The 19,898-nt window shown below is 40.3% G+C and overlaps 1 protein-coding gene across 1 annotated transcript in view; it reads right to left on the bottom strand.

The window, feature by feature from the left end:
• The window catches only part of SESN1 (sestrin 1), a 78,697-nt gene extending 59,603 nt beyond the window's left edge, over positions 1-19,094 (bottom strand). Inside the window, exon 1 of the mRNA XM_041414933.1 lies at positions 18,586-19,094. Coding sequence (XP_041270867.1) covers positions 18,586-18,987 — 402 coding nt within the window. The 5' untranslated portion in view covers positions 18,988-19,094. The remainder of the gene's footprint in view (positions 1-18,585) is intronic.
• Between the last annotated feature and the right edge of the window lie 804 nt (positions 19,095-19,898).

Here is a 19,898-nt window from a genome sequence, read left to right as displayed (position 1 = left end):
CATCTGATGAAGATCTAGATAGATGCTCACTGACTTTGGCTAAAGGGTTAGAAGGATCCTGAGTTTTGAAGCTCTGAGTTGGGTCATAAACACAAGCTTCCTGAACTCAGCTCCTGTCTTTAGACTGCGTAATTGTCTTTCAGTGACTTGGTGAAAACCAGAACCTTTGTCTTGACAAATAATTATAACACACCCATATTGGTGGCTGTAAGTGCAGAAACCTAAAGTTAACTTATTCCATTTAAAACAAACAAACAAACACCCAAAACCCAACAAAAAAAAAAAAAAAACCCCCAAAACCCCAACAAAAAAAAAAAAAAAACCCCCAAAACCCCAACAAAAAAAAAAAAAAAACCCCCAAAACCCCAACAAAAAAAAAAAAAAAACCCCCAAAACCCCAACAAAAAAAAAAAAAAAACCCCCAAAACCCCAACAAAAAAAAAAAAAAAACCCCCAAAACCCCAACAAAAAAAAAAAAAAAACCACAAAAAAACAAAAAAAAAAAACAAAAAAAACCAAAAAAAAAAAAAACCCAAACCAGACCCAAACCAAACCACCAAAAAACCACCAGCTGTACTATAAAGCAAAGCATTCTGATGTTCGCAACTACCAGAAGTTGAGTCGCTCTAGATTATTTCAGCTTTTAATTTTTAAGTTTTTGTTCTATTGTAGGGAGAACATTTTCCTGTTAGGGTTGCTTTTTCCTATAGTGCCATCTGTTGCAGAACCTGACCTCTTTTATTGTTATTGTGAACAATATATCAATGACAAATCAGGGACAAACTTGTCAATGAAAATACTGCATAGTAAGCTCTGTCACAATCATGACCTAAATGTATCCCAAGTGGCTGAACGACCATTCTCTCCTGTAGGAGGCTGCAAGAAACAGTAACAATGTGTAAGAAACAGTAGAGCACTGCCCCTGAAAATACCTCCAAGATACAAGCTAACTCTTTCAGTTGCATACATATAGTAAGGGAGTTCAAAGAATTTGAGGAGTATTTGCATCTAAGAGGCCACAAGCTCCAGCCCCCTTCTTTCACTTAAAATACCACCTATGTTCTGATGCATTAGATACTGGTAGTAAATCTCTGGGAATACAAGCAGCCTGCTGGGTCACTGCTACAGCCAGGGCTGAATTAAGTAGAGCACCTTTCCCACTAGATGAGGCCTTGTCATACAGCAGGATAAAAGCTAAAACACAGCAAAGAATATAGTTTCTTCTAGCTAGTGAGGACTGTCAAAGAATTCTATTTTCCACTATCTGTCTTTATAATAGCGGACAATTAACTGTATTTAAACAGATTTTGGCCTTTTAGCCTTTCACAATGCAGTAATTTTACTCTGCTTGGAGTAAAAAAAAAAAACAAAAAAACAAAAAAAAAAAAAAAAAAAACAAAAAACCAAAAAGCAAATAGCAACACTACCACACAACCCATTATTTTAAAAAAAAAAAACAAAAAACCAAAAAGCAAATAGCAACACTACCACACAACCCATTATTTTACTTAAGATAATACAGTTTAGCAGAAAAAAAATTATTTTATTCCAGAGATAGCTTAAACATGTGTATTGGTTAATTTTGTTTAACAGGAACTAAAAAGTCCTAAAACCTTAAATATCAGCCCTCTCTACCCAGCTAGAATCTACTCTTTTGTTGAATCTGTTCTTAGAAAAACTGGTTAGGTGCCATGTGCTAGTTTAAAATTCTTCGTTGATGAGCTCAAAATTAAAGTTAAGAGTTATTCACCAAAATTTAATAATAATTTCATTTCCCTTAAAGTCCTTCATATAGATTCCTTGCTAGATCCTTCAGAAAAAGAAAGACTGATTATGCTATTATTTTCACTTAGTACCTCTACTAGTATTTTCTGGTTAGGTCGGGGACATGCAACATGACATGCTGCCATGGCCAGCAACAGAAGACACCATCATACATACTCAGGACTGATTTCTTTCACAAACCTCAGCTTTTTGACCTCAACTCTTTCAGTTATTAAAACATCACTGTAGTTGGGTAGGGGATTTTTTTTTTCCGTTGTTGTTTTGGCTTTGGGGTTTTTTTAATCCGTGGGAGTGTGTGCCTCCTGTGTTCAGACGTGGTGACTTGCAGTGAGGGCCTTTTTCCTTCTTTCAGTTTTGTTTTTTTGAAAGACATATTGATGCCAAGGCTTCACTAACAATACAGAGGTAATATTAGGGAAGTTTCAGTTGGACATAAATGCCTTACACAACTGAAATAGTGACAATAGTGAATTAAAACAGAAATAGGCATGAAACTTGAATATAGTGGTGATTATTCATAATTAATATATAAGGTGCTGATTGACCAACTACCACAAACTTCTTATTCATGAATGCTTTTCTTCTCCCTTTACTATAACTGTGTCAATCATCACTGCTTTAAGTCAGTTACAATTACATTATTTCTAAAGAAAACTAGCAAAATATCATCACCAACAAAAAAATGACTAAAAATATGCCCCATCTCAAGAAGTTTTCATGTTACTATACTGCAAACAGAAATAGCATGAGACAAAAAGGACAAAAGTTTCATTTCTCAAGAGTTTTAGAATAATACATCTCCATTTATATAGATGTCACTTCAAACAAATTAAAAAACTGGCAACAAAACATGAGACATGAAGTCTCCCCCAAGTGTTCCTTCAAATTCATTACATCTTCCTGGAGCAGGTGCACCAGCTTAAGTTCATTCCATGTGGAATTCTGTGAAGCACATACAACTGAAGAATGTCTATTTACTGCTGTGGTAACTGCCACACCTGGTAGCCCACACTGAGCCAATTTAGTCCTGAAAATACTGCAGCTGCATTCATATGACATTACCTTTAACCTCCCAGGCCCTGCTGAATGGTACACCACACCAATAAATAGAGACACTGTGCTTCCAGGCTCCATATGGCCCATCCAAAACTTGCTTCCTGCATCCCTCTACTCACAGTGTAACTTCTCAGATTAAGAGACAAGTGTGAGTGTCAGCTTGGCACAGTGATCACACTTATGGCCACAGGAACTCCAGGAAACCTGAAACCTGTAAGAGGAGACACATGATTGTTCATAACAAATGGAAATACTAAGAGAGTTCTGAAACAACTCTCTTGTTGTGCAGCAACATTTCAAGCTACTTCTGGACAGACCAACCAGCACAGAGGCCTCAACCCTGCAAGCACATGCATTCTACCACACAGGAGCAGCCATTCTGGCAATTTAGGGCTGCTCCCAGGAATAACAGGCAGACGGGACATTTTTCCAGATAATGCCTGTGGTACACTACACCAACACTACACCAGGTACTTTTAATGAAGTACCTGCTGGATTATTTTTAACCTATAATTTTTAGATCATGTGATGGTATTAATGTAAGTACCCTCAGCAAAGCAGTTCCCTCCAAATGTGACAGTAAGTGCCCAAAATACTACTGCTAAGACAATAAATACTTCAGAAGAAAATCAAGGGGAAAAAAAAAAAAACAATAAAAAAATCCCACAACAATCTAATTAAACTGAGGTGTTTAATATAATACTAAGTTTAATCTAAATGAAGAAAAAATGCTTTCCTCTTTTTGTACAAAAAAAATTGTCCTATTTCTGTAGCACGACACACTCTTTACCCCTCTTCAAAAAAAGATCCCAGAAGCTGAACTTTGAAAAAGCCATGCAAACATGTACTTCATCCTAGTTTTCTGAAGTCAGCATATTTAGAAGTGTTCTAAAGTTCTAAAAACAAAGAGAAGATAAATACTTAACATTTTGACTGGATAAATTATTTTAGCATATTTCAGTCTTCACCAAAATTCTTGTTCAACTCACCTCATTAATCTAACTGGATTACCACTACTCAGGTTAAATCCTTCACCCACCTTACAGGGCCTTCCAAGCTTTCTCACTACTTCAGCTTTACTATAAAGCACTTTGGACTGAGGTAAATAAATTTCACAGCATCTGGACAAAATGTGTTTTTTTCCTAACCTGATGAAGTTTTAAGACCTCAGGAACTTATTTCTCAATGTGACACCTTGTCAATAAAAATTACCTTTAGGGCCAAGTTAAGTTTTGAGGTGAGGCAGAGCAAGTTTCAAACTCCAGTTCAGTACAGATCCCACTCATACTTGAATAAGATACTCATACATCCAAGGCAAATGCTCTAAGATTTTTACAACTTTAAATGAAAACATGAAACTCCTAATGCCTGAGAAGATCTACTTTGTCTGTTCAACTGCCTTCACAAGTCACTTACCTGAGAGAGGCAAACCAGAGACTGGAATGTGAGACCTTCATGTTCATAGTTTTTGGCTATTCTAAGGGTATTTTTCTTGCTGTTCTTCATGGGACTTGCAGTTATTACTGAGGAAGTCTTTTCCTGCAAGCACTTTGCCAAAAGCAGTGCATTTTCACAAAAAGGAGGGTTTTTTTGAGACATCAATCAATTTTGTAACAACCAAATAAACAGTGATATTCTAGCAAATTCTAAATGTTACTCTCAAGAAAACACACCAACAAACTAGTTCCAGTATTGTGGTGGGTTGATGCTGGCTGCACACCAGGTCTCCACCAAAGCTGCTCTATCCCTCCCTTCTTTAGCTAGACAATGTAATAAAAGAAGCTCGTAGGCCAAGGTAAGGACCGGGAGAGATCACTCGCTCACCAGCTACCATCACAGGCAAAACATACTTGACTTGGGGAGATTAATTAAATTATTAATAAATCAGAGTAAGATAATGAGAAATAAACCCAACATTTCAAGCATCTTATTCCCCTCCCCCCCCACCCCACCCCCCTCCTGGCCTTAACCTCCCTCACAATTTTTTCTACTTCCTCTTCCCTAGCAATGCAGGGGAACAGGGAATGGGGTTGTGGTCAGATACATTGTCTCTGCTGTTCCTTCCTCCCCTGCTCCAGGGATCCCTCCCCACAGAAGACAGTTCTCCATGAACTTCTCCAAAGTGCATCCTTCCTCAGGGCTGCAGTTCTTCATGAACTGCTCCAGCTTGGGTCCTTTCCAGCAGGGTGGAGCCGTTCAGGAACGGACTGCTCCAGCATGGATCCCCCTCGAGTCACAGATCCTGCCAGCAAAACCTCCACAGCTCCATTCTCCACAGGCCACAGGTGCTGCCAGGAGCCTGCTACAGCACAGGCTCCCAGACTTCCTCAGGCATCCACCTGCTCTGGTGTGGGATCCTCCACACCCTGTAGGTGGAGATCTGCTCCACCACAAAGCTCCACTGGGACATCCCGCCTCACCATAGTCTGGATCATGGGCTGCAATGGAATCTCAGCTCCGGTCCCTATAACACCACTTCCTCCCCCTTCTTCACTGCCCTTGTCTGCAGAGCTGTTCCTCTCACACATCCCTCCCTTCTCTCACTCCAGTTGCTATTACCCAGGGCTTCTTCCCCTTTCTTAAAAACACTACCCCAGAGGTACCACCACTGTCACTGATGGGCTTGGCCTTGGCCAGTGACAGGCCCATCTTGGGGCCAATTTGACATCTGGGAAATTTTCAGCAGCTTCTCACAGGAGTCACCCCTGCAGCTGCTATGAAACCAAAATTTTGCCATGCAAACTCAATACAAATACAGAGCCAAGGGGGTAAAAAAATAAAATCCATTCTTTATTAAATAATCTGCCCCACACATTTCCTGGACTTCATCTCCACTACAAGAGAGAAATAAAAAAGATCACTGTAAGAGCCTTCTAGAAATTTAGAATTTGCATCAATAACGAGAACATTCCCTTTAGGATGCTCTCCTGCAGATGATGCCAGATTTCCAAATCAGACTCTGTGAAGAGTCATGATCTCATCTAGTTATGTGAAGGAAAGCAACTGCCACAAGGACATAATAGCAGCTTCTCTTCTGTATTTTCTTATAGTAGCTGAATATTGTTCAACAGACTATTATACGGCATGCTGCTTCAATTCTTTATCATTCTATAATTTTCAGAATTGTTAAGAACTCAAATAACTTCTTAGAAGAAGCTCCTCCTTGCCATTTCAAAGTCTCAGGGTTCAAGACTTCTCAGAGAGCTCAATAGTCAGAAACACAAACTATGCAAGAGGTATCACACTATTTTGAAAATAAAGTAGTTTACAGACTTTATTACCTATGTGAAGACTGTCTTAGTCTGTTGGAAAGCTTGATTTCAGTGAGCATCAGAATCTACCATTGCACCAGATAAAGGAATCTAGTCTCAAATTCAGCTATTAAATTATATTATCGCTGGCTTCTATTACATACAGAAGAAGATACTTCACATGATACAATCCCTAGGAAAATCACTTCATTCTATTTCAAAATTAATTATGCTTGGCTTAAGAATTTAGAGTTAGTTCTTTGTTAGATTGCCTCTTATATTGTATATCCACAATAGAAACTTACAGCACATGCTCTTTCCAGTTTGATTTCCACTTACATTTCTTAGCAGTTTTAGACAACAAAGGAGCTCAATGCTTTTTTTTACAAGCCCTGTCCAGTTGCATTGGCAGCTCTTATTTTTGAACAAATATTCAAGTAGTACTGTAGCAGGATACTCTACCCCGGAATGCGGTCAAGCAACTTGGACAATGCCCTGTTTGCATAGCTATCAGTGGTGGGCTGAGCTCAGGCCATGTGCTGGTTTTGGTGTTGAACCACACTAAACCGGTCTGGTCCGGCTAAATGACCCCAATTCAGTATCCTGATAGTGAGGCAAAGGTTTGGCAGACAAGCTGTTAAGACAGACATGGAACTGGCAGTCAGTCACTTGATACTATGGAAGTCCAGTCCTCTTTCATAACGTAAGGTTTCTCTAGCATATTCCTTCTTGTGACACTCGTCAAGGTTAAGAGAGAGATCTGCCCACGAGCAGATTGGTAGGCTGAGTTACATCCATGTCTACTTAATTATTCCTTCTTGTGAGCTTTAATATAATTGCCTTGCAATAGTGCACTGTACCATCCTATACATACACTGCCAGCAGTTCTAGCTTTTACACTGCGCAGGAAAGAAATCTAGGGCTAAGCTTGGATCCAGCCACACCTGGACCTCTCTCTGAGAAGGAGTTTAGAAAGCAAAGGGTTCCTTTCAGCACCTCATGCTTCAGCAGCAGGACTTGTCACTGCACCCTTGACAAGTACATAGAGCAAATGTTTAGAAGATTACTATTCATTTTTCTGCTGAAGTTTTGAAAATAGAAGATGATAGACTTGTATATTTGTTTCTGTTACAGAATCAAGAAGGTGTCACCTTACAGCTGTCTAGAAGAGCTACATACAAAAAGAAAAATTTCACACCAGATCATCACACAGGACAGAACCAGACAGGTTATATTAGCAAAGGATAACCTGGGATAAGTTTGCACTAAAGCCATAGACTTCAAACAAAACTTCAAGCTTTGGCCCTCCCACACCAGCATCCCTGACACAAACTCTGAGATTATATCTTTGAAGACATTTTATTCCTCAAAAGGCATTTTTATTCATGAAGTCATCATTAAACAGGGAATTTGTGAGTCTGAGTGAGTGTGCAACTAGAGAAATTTTCAGTTTCCCAATACAACCAAGAAGAGATTTAGAAGATAGTATTAAAATCTGATTTTATTCTCCGTAAAATGCATTAGTTTTTTTGACCTCAGGACGTTGTCCCAAGTATTTTTTAGCAACTGTTTTTTTTTTGAGGAAACAGGCAGCAATTAATTTAGCTTCCATGTGAGATTTCCATCAGAACTTTGCAATCATCTTAGCATGTTGTCATGCACATGCATGAAGATTTATTGCTACTGGAAATTATTTTTGAGCCACGTGGCTACCCTACCCCAGAGACCTGCCAGCCAAGAACTGTACCTCCCCCCAAACCACACGTGTGTGACACACTGCGCCGCAGACCTTGGGCTCTGGGAGGAGGAACAGAGGTGGAAGCAACATACATGGGGAAGCACACCACAGCTCACTAGTACAAAATTAATTTTTGAATCATGAAGCAGACATATTTTCCACTGTCCTTAGGAGTAATGTTCTGCACACTGAATTCAGAGTGTATAAAACCAGCACTTTTCCCAAGTCTTCTATCACTATACACAAACATACAGAAAACTTTACAAAGAGCACAGAACAGTCCATGCTTCAATCTCGGGCATTCATTTAATGCATAAGCTACAGAGTTAGCTACTACCTTTATTATTTTTAGAATCTAAAATTAAGATTTCTACATTGTGCACTACAAATGGTATCTTCTGCATTTCATTCCATTCATGCAGCTTTCATTCCTAGTGAAACCTTACTCAAAACCTTAAATCCTTTAAGAGAAAGGCCTGACACCAAATAATGAAAGAAAAAGCGGCAACATTTGACATTTCCAATTTACATATACTGACAGATTATAGACAATATCAGACAAGCAGAGCTGCCATGTTCTGAATAGCTAGAAAAGCAGAACACCACAAGCAATGATACCAATATGCCTTCTAAAAGCCAGACAAAAACATTTCCATTTAGCTTATTTTCCTGCCTTGTGCAACAGAACAGTAGCAATAAAAATGTCAGAATTAAGCATCTCTTACAGAATAGTATTTACAGATCAATTTCTAGGTAAATATAAGCAATCATTACAAACATAACTCTTAAAAACAAAATGTAATCTAGGTGAAGTTATAAGGTTTCCAAAACCTTTTCTGTAACACAAGTAGGAAGGACAGAATGGACACAAAGGAAGTTACAGCAAATATCAAAAGCATATCCTGGTAAGGCCTTATCTCGTAACATGGTGAGCTCCAGAAAACGTTTTGTGCGCCACAGTTGCCAAATATTTAGTACTGTTAAAGGGACATCAGCTTGCACTCAGCACTGACTTGAAATTCACAGAAATAGAAAGATTTTCTTAAACTTTTTCCTTTCCTCCATCTTTCTTCTACAGGGGTATCAGTGTGAAACTAGTTTAGAACTAAAATTTGAATAAATGGAAAATCCAAACAAACAGTTTAATCTGAGTGGAATGTGCTGTTGGCAAACAGGCTGCATTTAAAGCTAAAAGTTTTGTAGCACCAGAACACCAGCAACAGGCTCAGCAGCAAGCTGCAATGGAAAAAAAAGTCTTTCAGAAAAGAGATTCTCCTCCTCCCAGAAACAAACACCATCCCCTCTCCTCCCTCAAAAAAAAAGAAAAGAAAAAAAGAAAAAAAACCCAAACCACAAATGCACACAGGAAAGGCTTTAGAACTTTTAAATAAAGTTTGCATTTTCAAATTTGTTCCTCCCTTGAATAAATGTCATATTGCTCCATGTTTACTCTCTAGGAGTTAAGAAATCCTTGACAAAAATATTTGCCTCAGAAGAAAACCGTTTAAAAACAATTCAACAGCAATCAACAATATCCCAAGGAGAGAAATTTGGTGAAGAGGTGATTACGTTTTGAGTCTCAAAGCTAAGGCCCACAAAGCCAGTCAGCCATTTAGGCAGACAAAGGACTTGCCAGGAAAGACCTGCAACTAAGAAAACTTTATTGCTGACTCCAGAAGGCATAGAACAGTCAAAAAAAGTTACAATTTTTAACTAATTTACAAGGAAAAAAAAAAACACCCACGTGTTTTCAGAAGGAGTTTTCAGTGCTCTTCTACAATACAGTGCCTGAATTGAAAGCAAGTTCTCACAGTTGCACAGAAGCTACACATTATCAGATTACATAAGTAGCATCACCTCTATTTTTAAAATACCAGCCCAGTATATTTTTGGGTAATATTATTGCGCTAGAGCACAGCACTGGGTGATACTTTTAACCAAAAATTACATGAAAGAACAAACTTGGTTTCTACATAAAGCTGAAGTAAGAAAAATGGTAAATTGTTTACCAGGTTTAAATAGAACTAAACCAGTTCACCTTCCCAAACCAACTTTTGGCAGCAATTTAACTTAAGCTTTCCATTAAAAAAAAAAAAAAAAAAAAAAAAAAAAAAAAAAAAAGACAAAGGGAAAGAAAAAAAGTCAAAGTCACTGCAAACATCAGAAAGGCAGTAAACATTAAAAAATGCCAACACTTAACTTTTTGGGTTTAATGAATTTATGCAGCTTCATGTGAAGATTTCCATGTTTCCAAGAAAAAAAAAAAAAAAAAAAAAAAAAAGACAAAGGGAAAAAAAAAGACAAAGTCACTGCACACATTTCCACAACTTTTCGGGTTTAATGAATTTATGCAGCTTCAAGTGAAGATTTCCACGTTTCCATTGATTTCTGGAAAGAAACCTAAGCTTTTCCCACCCTCCAATCCCTGTTAAACTGTAAACAATTTACTGGAATAGAAAACCATACTGACAGCAAACCATATTTTTGGAAATTTAAACACTCGGTATCCACAGGAAAATATAATCAAGCTTTCAAAACCTTTTTTTCTGGCCCACAATGGTATATTCAGTACTTTTCCACTGTGTTTATTTTAAAAGGAGAAACCCTGACCTGAAGAAAAAGTCAAGAGTAAGATGACAAAACAGCAAGTATTTCTTCAGTGCTCACTTTGCACTTGTCACAGTAAGACAATGTAATTTTCTTTAAAGTAACATGCTTTGATCAGGCTAACAGAAGATACATTATTTTACATAAGCTAAAAGTCCATACTTTTTTTTTTTACTTAATATTGTACACTGATTTACAAAACATTGCAAAATCTTCGAGCTTTTCCCTTTGCTTGAACATCTCCTCAAAATACATAAAATTTCCCCATTTGTGAGCACAAAGCACCCAAATGTATGCCAAGAGCCCAAAATGAAGACAGTTATTTACTAATAAACAGCACAAATTATATTATAAAAAACCCCCCAAAAATATAAATAAATTGACTTTTTTGAAACGTAGAGCAGAACTTCTAGGAAAATCAATGCAGAGAGGGGAAGGATCACTGCTACCCATACACTATTAATAGAGTCAGAGCAAGAAAAACAATTTCAGATAGAGACCTAAGTGGACACAAGAACATGAGTGTAGGCTGGAAAGGATCATATCCAGTTACGAGTTGAAATGAACAGCCAACTTCTAAAATTACCTCTAGAAAGAGAAGCAGAATCAAAAGAAAGTTTTAAAAAAATCTGAAAAAGCATTCATGTGACTTAGTGACTGCTAGATCAGGAGAACAGATGCTGCTATTTACAAAATGCATTCAAGCTGAAGCATCTCTGGCTCCTACAGATCTCTAGGTATTAGCCCCTGTTTAAAAAAAAAAAAAAAAGAAAAAAAAAAAAGACAGGAAACAAATATTTTTTAACTAAGCCACCGATGTACATCCTATAATTGCTTACCTCATTACTAAACAGCAAGAGATAAGGAAACGTTTGTGTCTGATTTCTTGAGTTTTAAAGCACTTCAATGCAGTAAAAAAATAAATATTAACCAAGACATTACCAGAAGTGTGCTTCATGCTTCACGTATTTTAAAAATAAAAATTCTAGTTATGATGTCCTGAAAACGAATTCAGCAGAATCACATATATTCATAAATTTACAGATCAAGTAATTTCCAACAATTATAAGGAAAAGTTGACTAAGCAAAGCTCATTTCCATACATGAAGAGCTGAATACTGTTAGCATGGAAAATTATGGGAAGGTTCCAAACACAGAAACAGCATTAGAAGTGCCCCAGGTGCCCTACTTCACATCATTTTGAGAACCTCCACTGTTTCCAAGCAACTCCTTATTCCAGCCAAAGACATTCCCAAGGTCAGACAATTCTGGAGTTGACAAGCTCAGCAAGAGAAAATTTTCCTTCATCTCTCTCAACAGACTGCAGCCTTAAGAAAGAAGGCAAGTAGGCTGAAGGAGGGAAGAGTCAGATAAGGCCATCTGAGTTTTATTGAGCATTTAAGTCTTTAAGAAATATGTTCACACACCTGCTCAAAATATTCCTTGACACGTCAAGAGTAATTCTTCTCCATTAACATCAGCCTCACCCCACAGAGGTGATACAGACCCACCATCAGAACATGTTTACAATAAACACTGCAGAGGCAGCAGACACTGTAAATAAGACTGATCATTTTAAAGCATCATGTCATTACTTCAGTATTCTCTCTCAGTCTGAGAAAAGCAAGAGTATTAAACACAACCAAAAAAGCCCATAACAGACAGATGCTTGCTAAACTAGTGATCTGGTAAAGCACCATGTGGATTTTGAAGGGAGCACCCTACAATGAATAATTAAATCCATTCCATCCAATGGCTGGAAGAGACAGAACGTGCTTTTGCTATGAAGTGAACTCACAAAAAAGGATGTTTTAATTCACTGTATATAAGAGCACCATGAGAAACAGGAACTGATTTGGGTATTGGCATTGTGCAGAGGGACTAGTCAGCTTCCACATGGATCAGATTCACCAGCACCAGTGACGATACCATACTTAAAGTCTTAAGCTTGAATAGACTACAAATTTCAATTGAGACACTTTTCTATGGTGGCTGACCAACAGTAAGCATCACAGGGGAACATCCCTATCATGCAGCAGGACACAGTCAAATTAACTTGGACAAAAATCCTAAACCTAACAGATCTGCCTAGCTAGAGATCTCAAAATTCACTAAAGAAAACTACTAGTGTTGTACAGGAAGGCTAAAAAATACTTTAGACAAAGTTACAAACTCCTTTTTCAAGGACTATCCCGAAGAAGATTAAAAATTTGGAAAGTTAGACAGTCTTCCGTGACACCGCTCATCAGGATAAGCTATTTGGGAGCAATGAGTGTAATTTTCACCCTTATTACTCTTAACCAGTGTGCACCACAGAGCTCAAACACACAAAGCAAAGAGTGAACTCTCTTGTGAATTCACATTGCTAGAACAAATATAGCAATGAAACAGAAAAGTAGCTCCTATTTTACCCTTTATGGATGCACACAGGGGAATTACTACCTCCTCTCCTGGCAGAGGCTTTATTTGTCCTACCACAGTGGCAGAGGACACAATGTCTGCTTTGGCTATGACCAGAAGTCTTCCCATCCTTTCTGGATGCTCATTTAATGTAAACGATACAAATATTTTGCCAGAATTTGGAAAGGAAGGATATTCCCTTCCATGTCCTCTGCCATGCAAGCCTCGATCCCAATCAGTCCCTCAAGGTTTTAAGACAAGAAGATATATTTGGCTGCTCAAGTAACCCCTCTCTTCTGTGCCATAACAGCCCTTGCCAAACTGGAATTCTGATACATTTATCCACAAAAGCAGCGGGCCTGAGAAAACAAAGAGATAGTCAAGACCACCCCTTCAAGCCCACCCAATGCTTTTATGTATGAGACAGGTTTCAGACCACAGGTTTGAGCACTATTTGTCAGGTAAATACAGCCTTGAAGATCAAAGGGAAAGGACTTAAATGGTTCTTGAACTCCTTTAATCAGTTACCAATACAAAACACAGAAAAAGAAGCTGGAAGGAAAAACCATCCAGTTAGCAATGCTCTGCCTTTCCCAGGGAGAGATCAAATAAGCACCTCACTCCTGCCTGATGTTGAACAACAGTTCAGATCTAGAGATGAACATGTCTGGATAAGTCTATCCTAATATTGAAATTTTCCCTAAATGTCCAAACCAAGTCATTCTGGAATTTATATCCATTGTTCGTTTACTCTAGCTCATGTTTTCTTTGTTTTTGCAGCAGGATTTTCATCCCTTTTCATCCCATTTCTTTGGGAACATATTATCTTAAGCCTCCTTTTAGCCAACCACACCACCACTAAGTACTTCAAACTTTCTTCACAAAAAAACTCCAAAGGACTAGAAGGTATGATACAAGCTCACATTAAATATTAAAGTAATTTTAAATTATATGATTGCTCTCCAGTATTCTTACTCTCCCTCCCAATTCATAATCTATTCTACAAAGCATAAAAATTTGTTAATCAAGACTCTGCTGGACAGGACCCTGTAGAGCCTGTACCAAGTACTTGTTAGGTGACCTCGCTTGCCTTCTGGGGATGGTTTTCCAGCTAATTTTACTCATTAAAGTGCAGTTTACATATCACAATTCCCCAGCTTGTCAATAAAGCTATCATGTGAACACTGAGGACTCCAGTATATCAACCTATTAATATAATAGAATCTCTCTGCACCACAAGGCCTGTTACTCCATCACAGAAGCAGCAGCAATGCTGGATTTAAAAGAATTTATCCTGGCTAAGTCTGCTTTGGCTGTTGTTCAACTTCTTTTCCTAGGCACTAAAAATGTGTTCCAACACTGGTCCAGCATTTTTTCTTTGAGCTACAGTTAAAACCTATCAGCTTCCTCTCCATCCCATCCCATTTAGCCCACACTGAAGAGGCATGCACCAATTAATCTGAGTCTGCTACTTCCCTCCACTATCTTGAAATTACAATCCACTACACAAGATCACTTCAGCTAGCTGCTTTTTTAAGCACCCTGGAATTAATTTCACCAGGCCCGACCAGATTTAAAATCTGTTGTTTATCCAAGTAACCTACAGGTTTTCCCTCCACCCTCGGAAGGTACTACTTATGCTTTTATCATGGGTATTGACTACACAGGCCGGATTAACCATCTCAGAAAACATTTCAATCACCTCAGCATTATCTGTTAATCCACTGATCTGTGGATCTTCTATTTCTTGCTTTCTTCCAATATTCATTTTAGCTACGCCTCCTTATGTTTTTGACCACCCTAGCTTTAGTCATACATCTTTGTTTACTTTCTATACGTTTCCTTTGCTTACATCAATGAAAAGATCAACAGAGAGCGGAGCTATTTTTTCATTACCAATTTTCCCCTTCAATGCAAGTGTTTGATATCATTAGACTACTTCTCAAAGAGGTAGAGATTGTTTCTTTCTTCCTTATATTTGCCCCCAATCCAGCTCTACGTGCCATATTCTCTGCTTTTTGACACTTATGGGTTTTATTCTGCTGTTGTCATCTTTCATCCTATGTAGGCTAGCATCTTGTTGCACCTGCAGAACCTGCCCTCCATCTCTGTATTCCCTTTGTTTATGAAGAGGATGAATTTACACACCCATGGAGAGCAGTATGTTCTGCTGAGTTTTCTCCACTGAATGGTTAGAAGAGATTTTAACTATCAAATCTCATCCTTTCAGTGATTCTTCTCCATCTACGGACAGACACCCTGTATTTATATTCCACTCATACATTACTGATTGATCCAGCAGAGGCTGGCAGAAGACTTTTCATGAGCATGTGTTCAGACATTCCACTGCTGCTCTTTCCCAATATATTTGTGTTGGTGTGCGGACACCCAGCGCACCGGGAGCAATGACGCACCACTCTGCAGGGTCATGGGCACTGTGCTATAAATACATGCAACACACCCCAGGAGCAAGGATTTACCAAGAGCCTGTGATACATATTGGGGGTTTTACCTCAAAAACCATTCATCAAACGTTTTCAAATGCAAACATTGAAACTGTTTTCACTTGGTTAAAGCACTGCAATTGAAATATCTTTAAAACATTTTTTAAATTATCTATTGAGGTCAAAGTGGTTTTAGGAACTTGCTTTTATTAATAAAGGCAAAAATTAGAAAAAAGGGACTCATTTGCTGACATTATCTTTATAATAACCCTTACAAAAACAACTCATTCTAAATAGAAAAACAGATGTATTCTCTCAGATTAAAAAAAAAGTTATTATACATATACAGACATATAGCCTACAATGAGAACTCATTATCCTGAACATAAGTCAAATCAATGGGAATTTATATTAAGCAGTAATTAATTCTATAGATTCTGACACAAGCAATATTATTTAATAATAATATCATTATTAATTCTACTTCTTAATAGCAAAGAAGAAAGCTGTACACTTAGCAGTCCACCATACATCAGAGGAATTTTTATCCAGGGGGAAAAACCCCAAAACATAACAAAAGGCAGGATTAGAGGGATGCCACGCTGACACAGACTGCTTACACCAGCCATATAATGCATTCTACCAACCTGCTCCAGACACAAAGCTGCAAAATCACCAGGAGCACCAGTTGCTCATGCCTAAATACTTGCTGGCTGCCCCAACAGGCAAGAGGGCACTAACTCAAAGAAAGAAATAGCAATCAGACCACGTGGAAAATTCTAATCTTTTATTTCCTCACTGATTTATGCTGGAAGCAAATCTGAAAGATGAATAAAGCACATTTTGCAGTTCTCCATATTGAGGCAGCTGGGGTGGGCAGGAATAAAAAGAAATATAGGAGTCCAGGCTCAGAGTTCTAGTCTGGGATGGACCATTCCACAGGTGAGAGAATGAGAGGAGCCCCAGTTCACAGAAGAACTTCTGGCTTCAAAGTTGCCTCTCCTGCCTTGGGTCCCATGTCATTTAATAACTCTGGACAGCATAATTGTACAAATTGCTGTGGAGTTCAGTATTGTTTCAGATCCCAAAACAGGGAGATAAAGTAATATAAGTGCTGATGCTGTCCGGAATGGGACTGCACATTTTTATGTTACTAACCTTTGGAAGCACTGCTGAAAGCCACCAGTTCTGTGGGGTGATAATATTTAATAGTTTGCTCTATCTGCCATCTTCACTGCAAAGATCTGAATAATATGATTCTTGGTCATTAATCAACAGAAAACCATTTCATGCCTGACAATAGTCCTCAGCACCCAAAACAGAACACTTGCACTGGATTATTTCTCCAACAATTCTCCAAAGATTACAATGAAAATTTTCATTTATGAGTACAGACACAAGAACTAAGATTTGCTGCTCTACATTAATAAAATAGAGAATACTTCTCTCTTAGATCTCTGCTTCTGAAAAGGAAAATTTACAAAAGCAGCTTTTAAAAATTTTCTTAAAATAATGTTCTATTTTATTTTATTTTGCTTAACTTGCTGGAAAACTTTTGCTGCACCTTGTGTGTATACAATTGGTTTCACAGCTAGTAAACCTTTCACACCTATGTTTATTAATCAAACCAGCAAGGACCACGGCATTTGAACTTGCATTTGCTGTATCAAGATGGACATTTTCTGCCAGAACTTTTTGGCCTAGTTAAAAAAAAAAAAAGCTAGTAACAAAGCTTCTAAACCACACTAATAGCTGAACATGTCACTTACTACAAATACATAAAAACTAAAAGGGAGTCATCCAGTCCTGTATTCTGACCTCACCCCAAAATTTAGGTGAGAGATCACCATCTGTTTGGCCTTTGAATAGACTCTGATATCTTGAACCTGGCAAAAACAAGTCTTCCCTTAGCAGTCTGTTGCAGTAACTCATCATTCTCACTGGTAACACTCGCTTCTCTTATGAACCTTTAACAGGGAAAAAGCCAGATTAAGTTTTCAACTCAATATTCAAGTTTGGGGTGGTTGTTTGTTTCACTGGCTTCGGTTTTTAAAGAAGAGCTGTCAAACTTTCCACTTAAACCATGTGAAACCATGAGCTTTGAGAAAAACTCCACACACAGCCTAAACTGGGTAAAGTAAGTTACACTGTATTTATTACATTGCACACTACCAAGAAGTTAGACAAAATAAACAGAGACTCTTTCACTCCAATAACTCAAATTAAGAATGTGTTTCTATATATATATATATGACAACATATAATGTTTTTTATGTTATACATATTTATGGATATAATGTATAAATTATTTTATCTACTTTCATATATCATTATTATGTTTTAGTACTTTCATATATTATTATGTTTCCCTGGATTTCCCTATATTCAACCTGTTAAAGCACAGTAGTGAGAATCAGGCAGCTTTCTCCAAGCACAGCTCTCTGTATTCACTTGTGATTAAAAGAAACACCCGAATTTCCTTTTCCTACTCTGCAAAGCTAAAAGTAGCATCTCTAGCCGTGCTGCTGGACCCGTTGATACAAGAATTCCAAGACCCGGGCAAAAACCTGAGGTGAGCAAGACAATCGCAATGCAAGTAACTATAATTAGACTGTAAGAGTGGAAGAGTACAAAGTAACATTTATTTTTGTTAGCATTAGGTCAGTAAATGTAATCCTCTATTGGCTAGGCTGCCTACGAGCTAGGAAAAAAAAATAGTTTGGATCCTATCGATGCCAGTGGAAAAGCTATTTACCAATAAACAACAAGAAGGGCATTCTGACAGGCTCTGCCTTAACAACAAGCTCATATGGCTTTTAAAAGCTCCAAGACTTCCCATTTATATTTTCAATTGGCAACACTAATATCAATACCCAAATCCTTCCTGCATTTCTGTTAAAGTTAATCGGGTAATACCACAGCACTGATCATACAGACTGAAACTAGAGCGTTAAAGTTGTCATTTTAGTGCTTCCTTGGGGATGCCCCAACTTTCCAGCCATTCATTGCCAAATCCTCTCTGCTGGATTCCACTGAAAGACTTCGTGCTTTCTTACAGAATAGTTAGGGTCCCCCCCCCCCCCCCCCCCCCCGGGCCTTTCAATCACGTTTTTTCCAAACGTTCATTCGGGAAGAGAGCCATAGAGGTGGAGAGCACTTAACACGTATTAATTGCAGGAATAAATCTGACAGGGCGGATCAGACGCCCACCTCGTCGCACAGATGAAACCCGAAGGCGCCCTGCGTGGGACGGGGCCGGGAGAGCCTCCGGTCCCAAAGCCGAAGGGATGGCGTGCCCGCTCACCTGCACCCCGCTGAGGATCGCCTCGCTCTTCTCCCTCACGTCGGGGAAGGGGCACCTCTTGGACAGCATGAGCAGGCGGGCCAGCGCCTCGCCCAGCCCGTCCCGGGCGGCGGGCACCGGCAGCCCGTCGGCGGCCGCCCCGGAGGCGACGCTCTCTGCGCGGCGGAGCACGGCTTGCCCGATGGTGTCCAGGGCGGCGGCGCGGGCGGCGGCGTCCCGGCTGCACAGCCCGTCCCAGCGTACCTCGCCCTCCCGCTCCTCCATGGGGCCGCCCGGCCGCTGCTCCCCCGCGCGCCGGGGCTGCCGAGCGAGCGGCGCCGCTGCGGCTTCGCCTTTCCCGGCGGGGAGAGGGGCGGCCACCACCCCACGGCGCCGGCGGCTCCTCCTCCCTGCCCCGGGCATGGAGGGAAGAGGCGGCCCCGGCCCTGCCTCTCCCGGGGCGGCCCCTCAGCCCTCCCCGCCGGGGCCGCCGCGGACCCCCGGCAGTCCCCTCACTCGCGGTTGGGGGCAAATAGTCCCGCCCAGCACGGGGAATCCGCACGACAGACACGCCGCTCGGCCAATCGTCTTTCAGCGCCCGCAGGCGGGGGGCCCAATCGCGGCGGGGAGCGGCAGTTCCGGGAGGGGCTGCTGGGATCTGTAGTCCGGCCAAAGGGCGGTCCTGCGGCCCTCGCGCGGGAAGACTACGTGTCCCGGCAGGCAGCGCGGCGCGCGGCCGGGATCCTGCCAGGGAAGGGGGAGCGCTAGCGCTCGCAGGGGTGCGCGCATGGTGTTCCCGTCATCCTGTTTGATAGGGGGGGATTTTGGGGGGATTTTCCGATCCATCCCAGAGTTATGGAGCGCCGATGGCTGGCGGCAGCCGGGGGTGAAGCAGTCCTGGGGTGTATCCTAAGTAAGCGCGTCGGCGGGAGCGGAAGATCTGTCGGTGCTAAGGAAACACAGTCCCGTCAGCACTTGGGATAAAGAAGGGATGGGGACGAGGGCGGGGAAATCCCCGCAATATTCACATTGAGCAACAGTTCCGCGGTGTTCTTGTCCAAATTAATCCCAGGGGATTTTTTAAAATCCCAGTCGTGCAGGGATGATGAAGCTGGAGAAGGCTCGGGAATCTTACCCGCGCATAAATCCCGACATTTATATGTGCCTGGAGGGAAGGTGCGGCGAGGATGGAGCCGGGGTGCTCTCGGTGGTGCCCGATGACAGTGTCAGGGGCGAGGGACTCAAAGTGAAGCACTGGAAGGTCCCTCGGAACATCGGGAACATCAGGAAGGACATTTGTTACTGTGAGGGTGGCCAAGCGCTGCCACAGGTTG

The sequence above is a fragment of the Onychostruthus taczanowskii genome, unplaced genomic scaffold (assembly GCF_017590055.1).
Source record: "Onychostruthus taczanowskii isolate IOZ18803 unplaced genomic scaffold, ASM1759005v1 scaffold48, whole genome shotgun sequence".
In the NCBI taxonomy this organism is placed as follows: domain Eukaryota; kingdom Metazoa; phylum Chordata; class Aves; order Passeriformes; family Passeridae; genus Onychostruthus; species Onychostruthus taczanowskii.
Note: the sequence above shows the minus strand (reverse complement) of the source record. Positions and strands in the feature narration are given on the sequence as shown.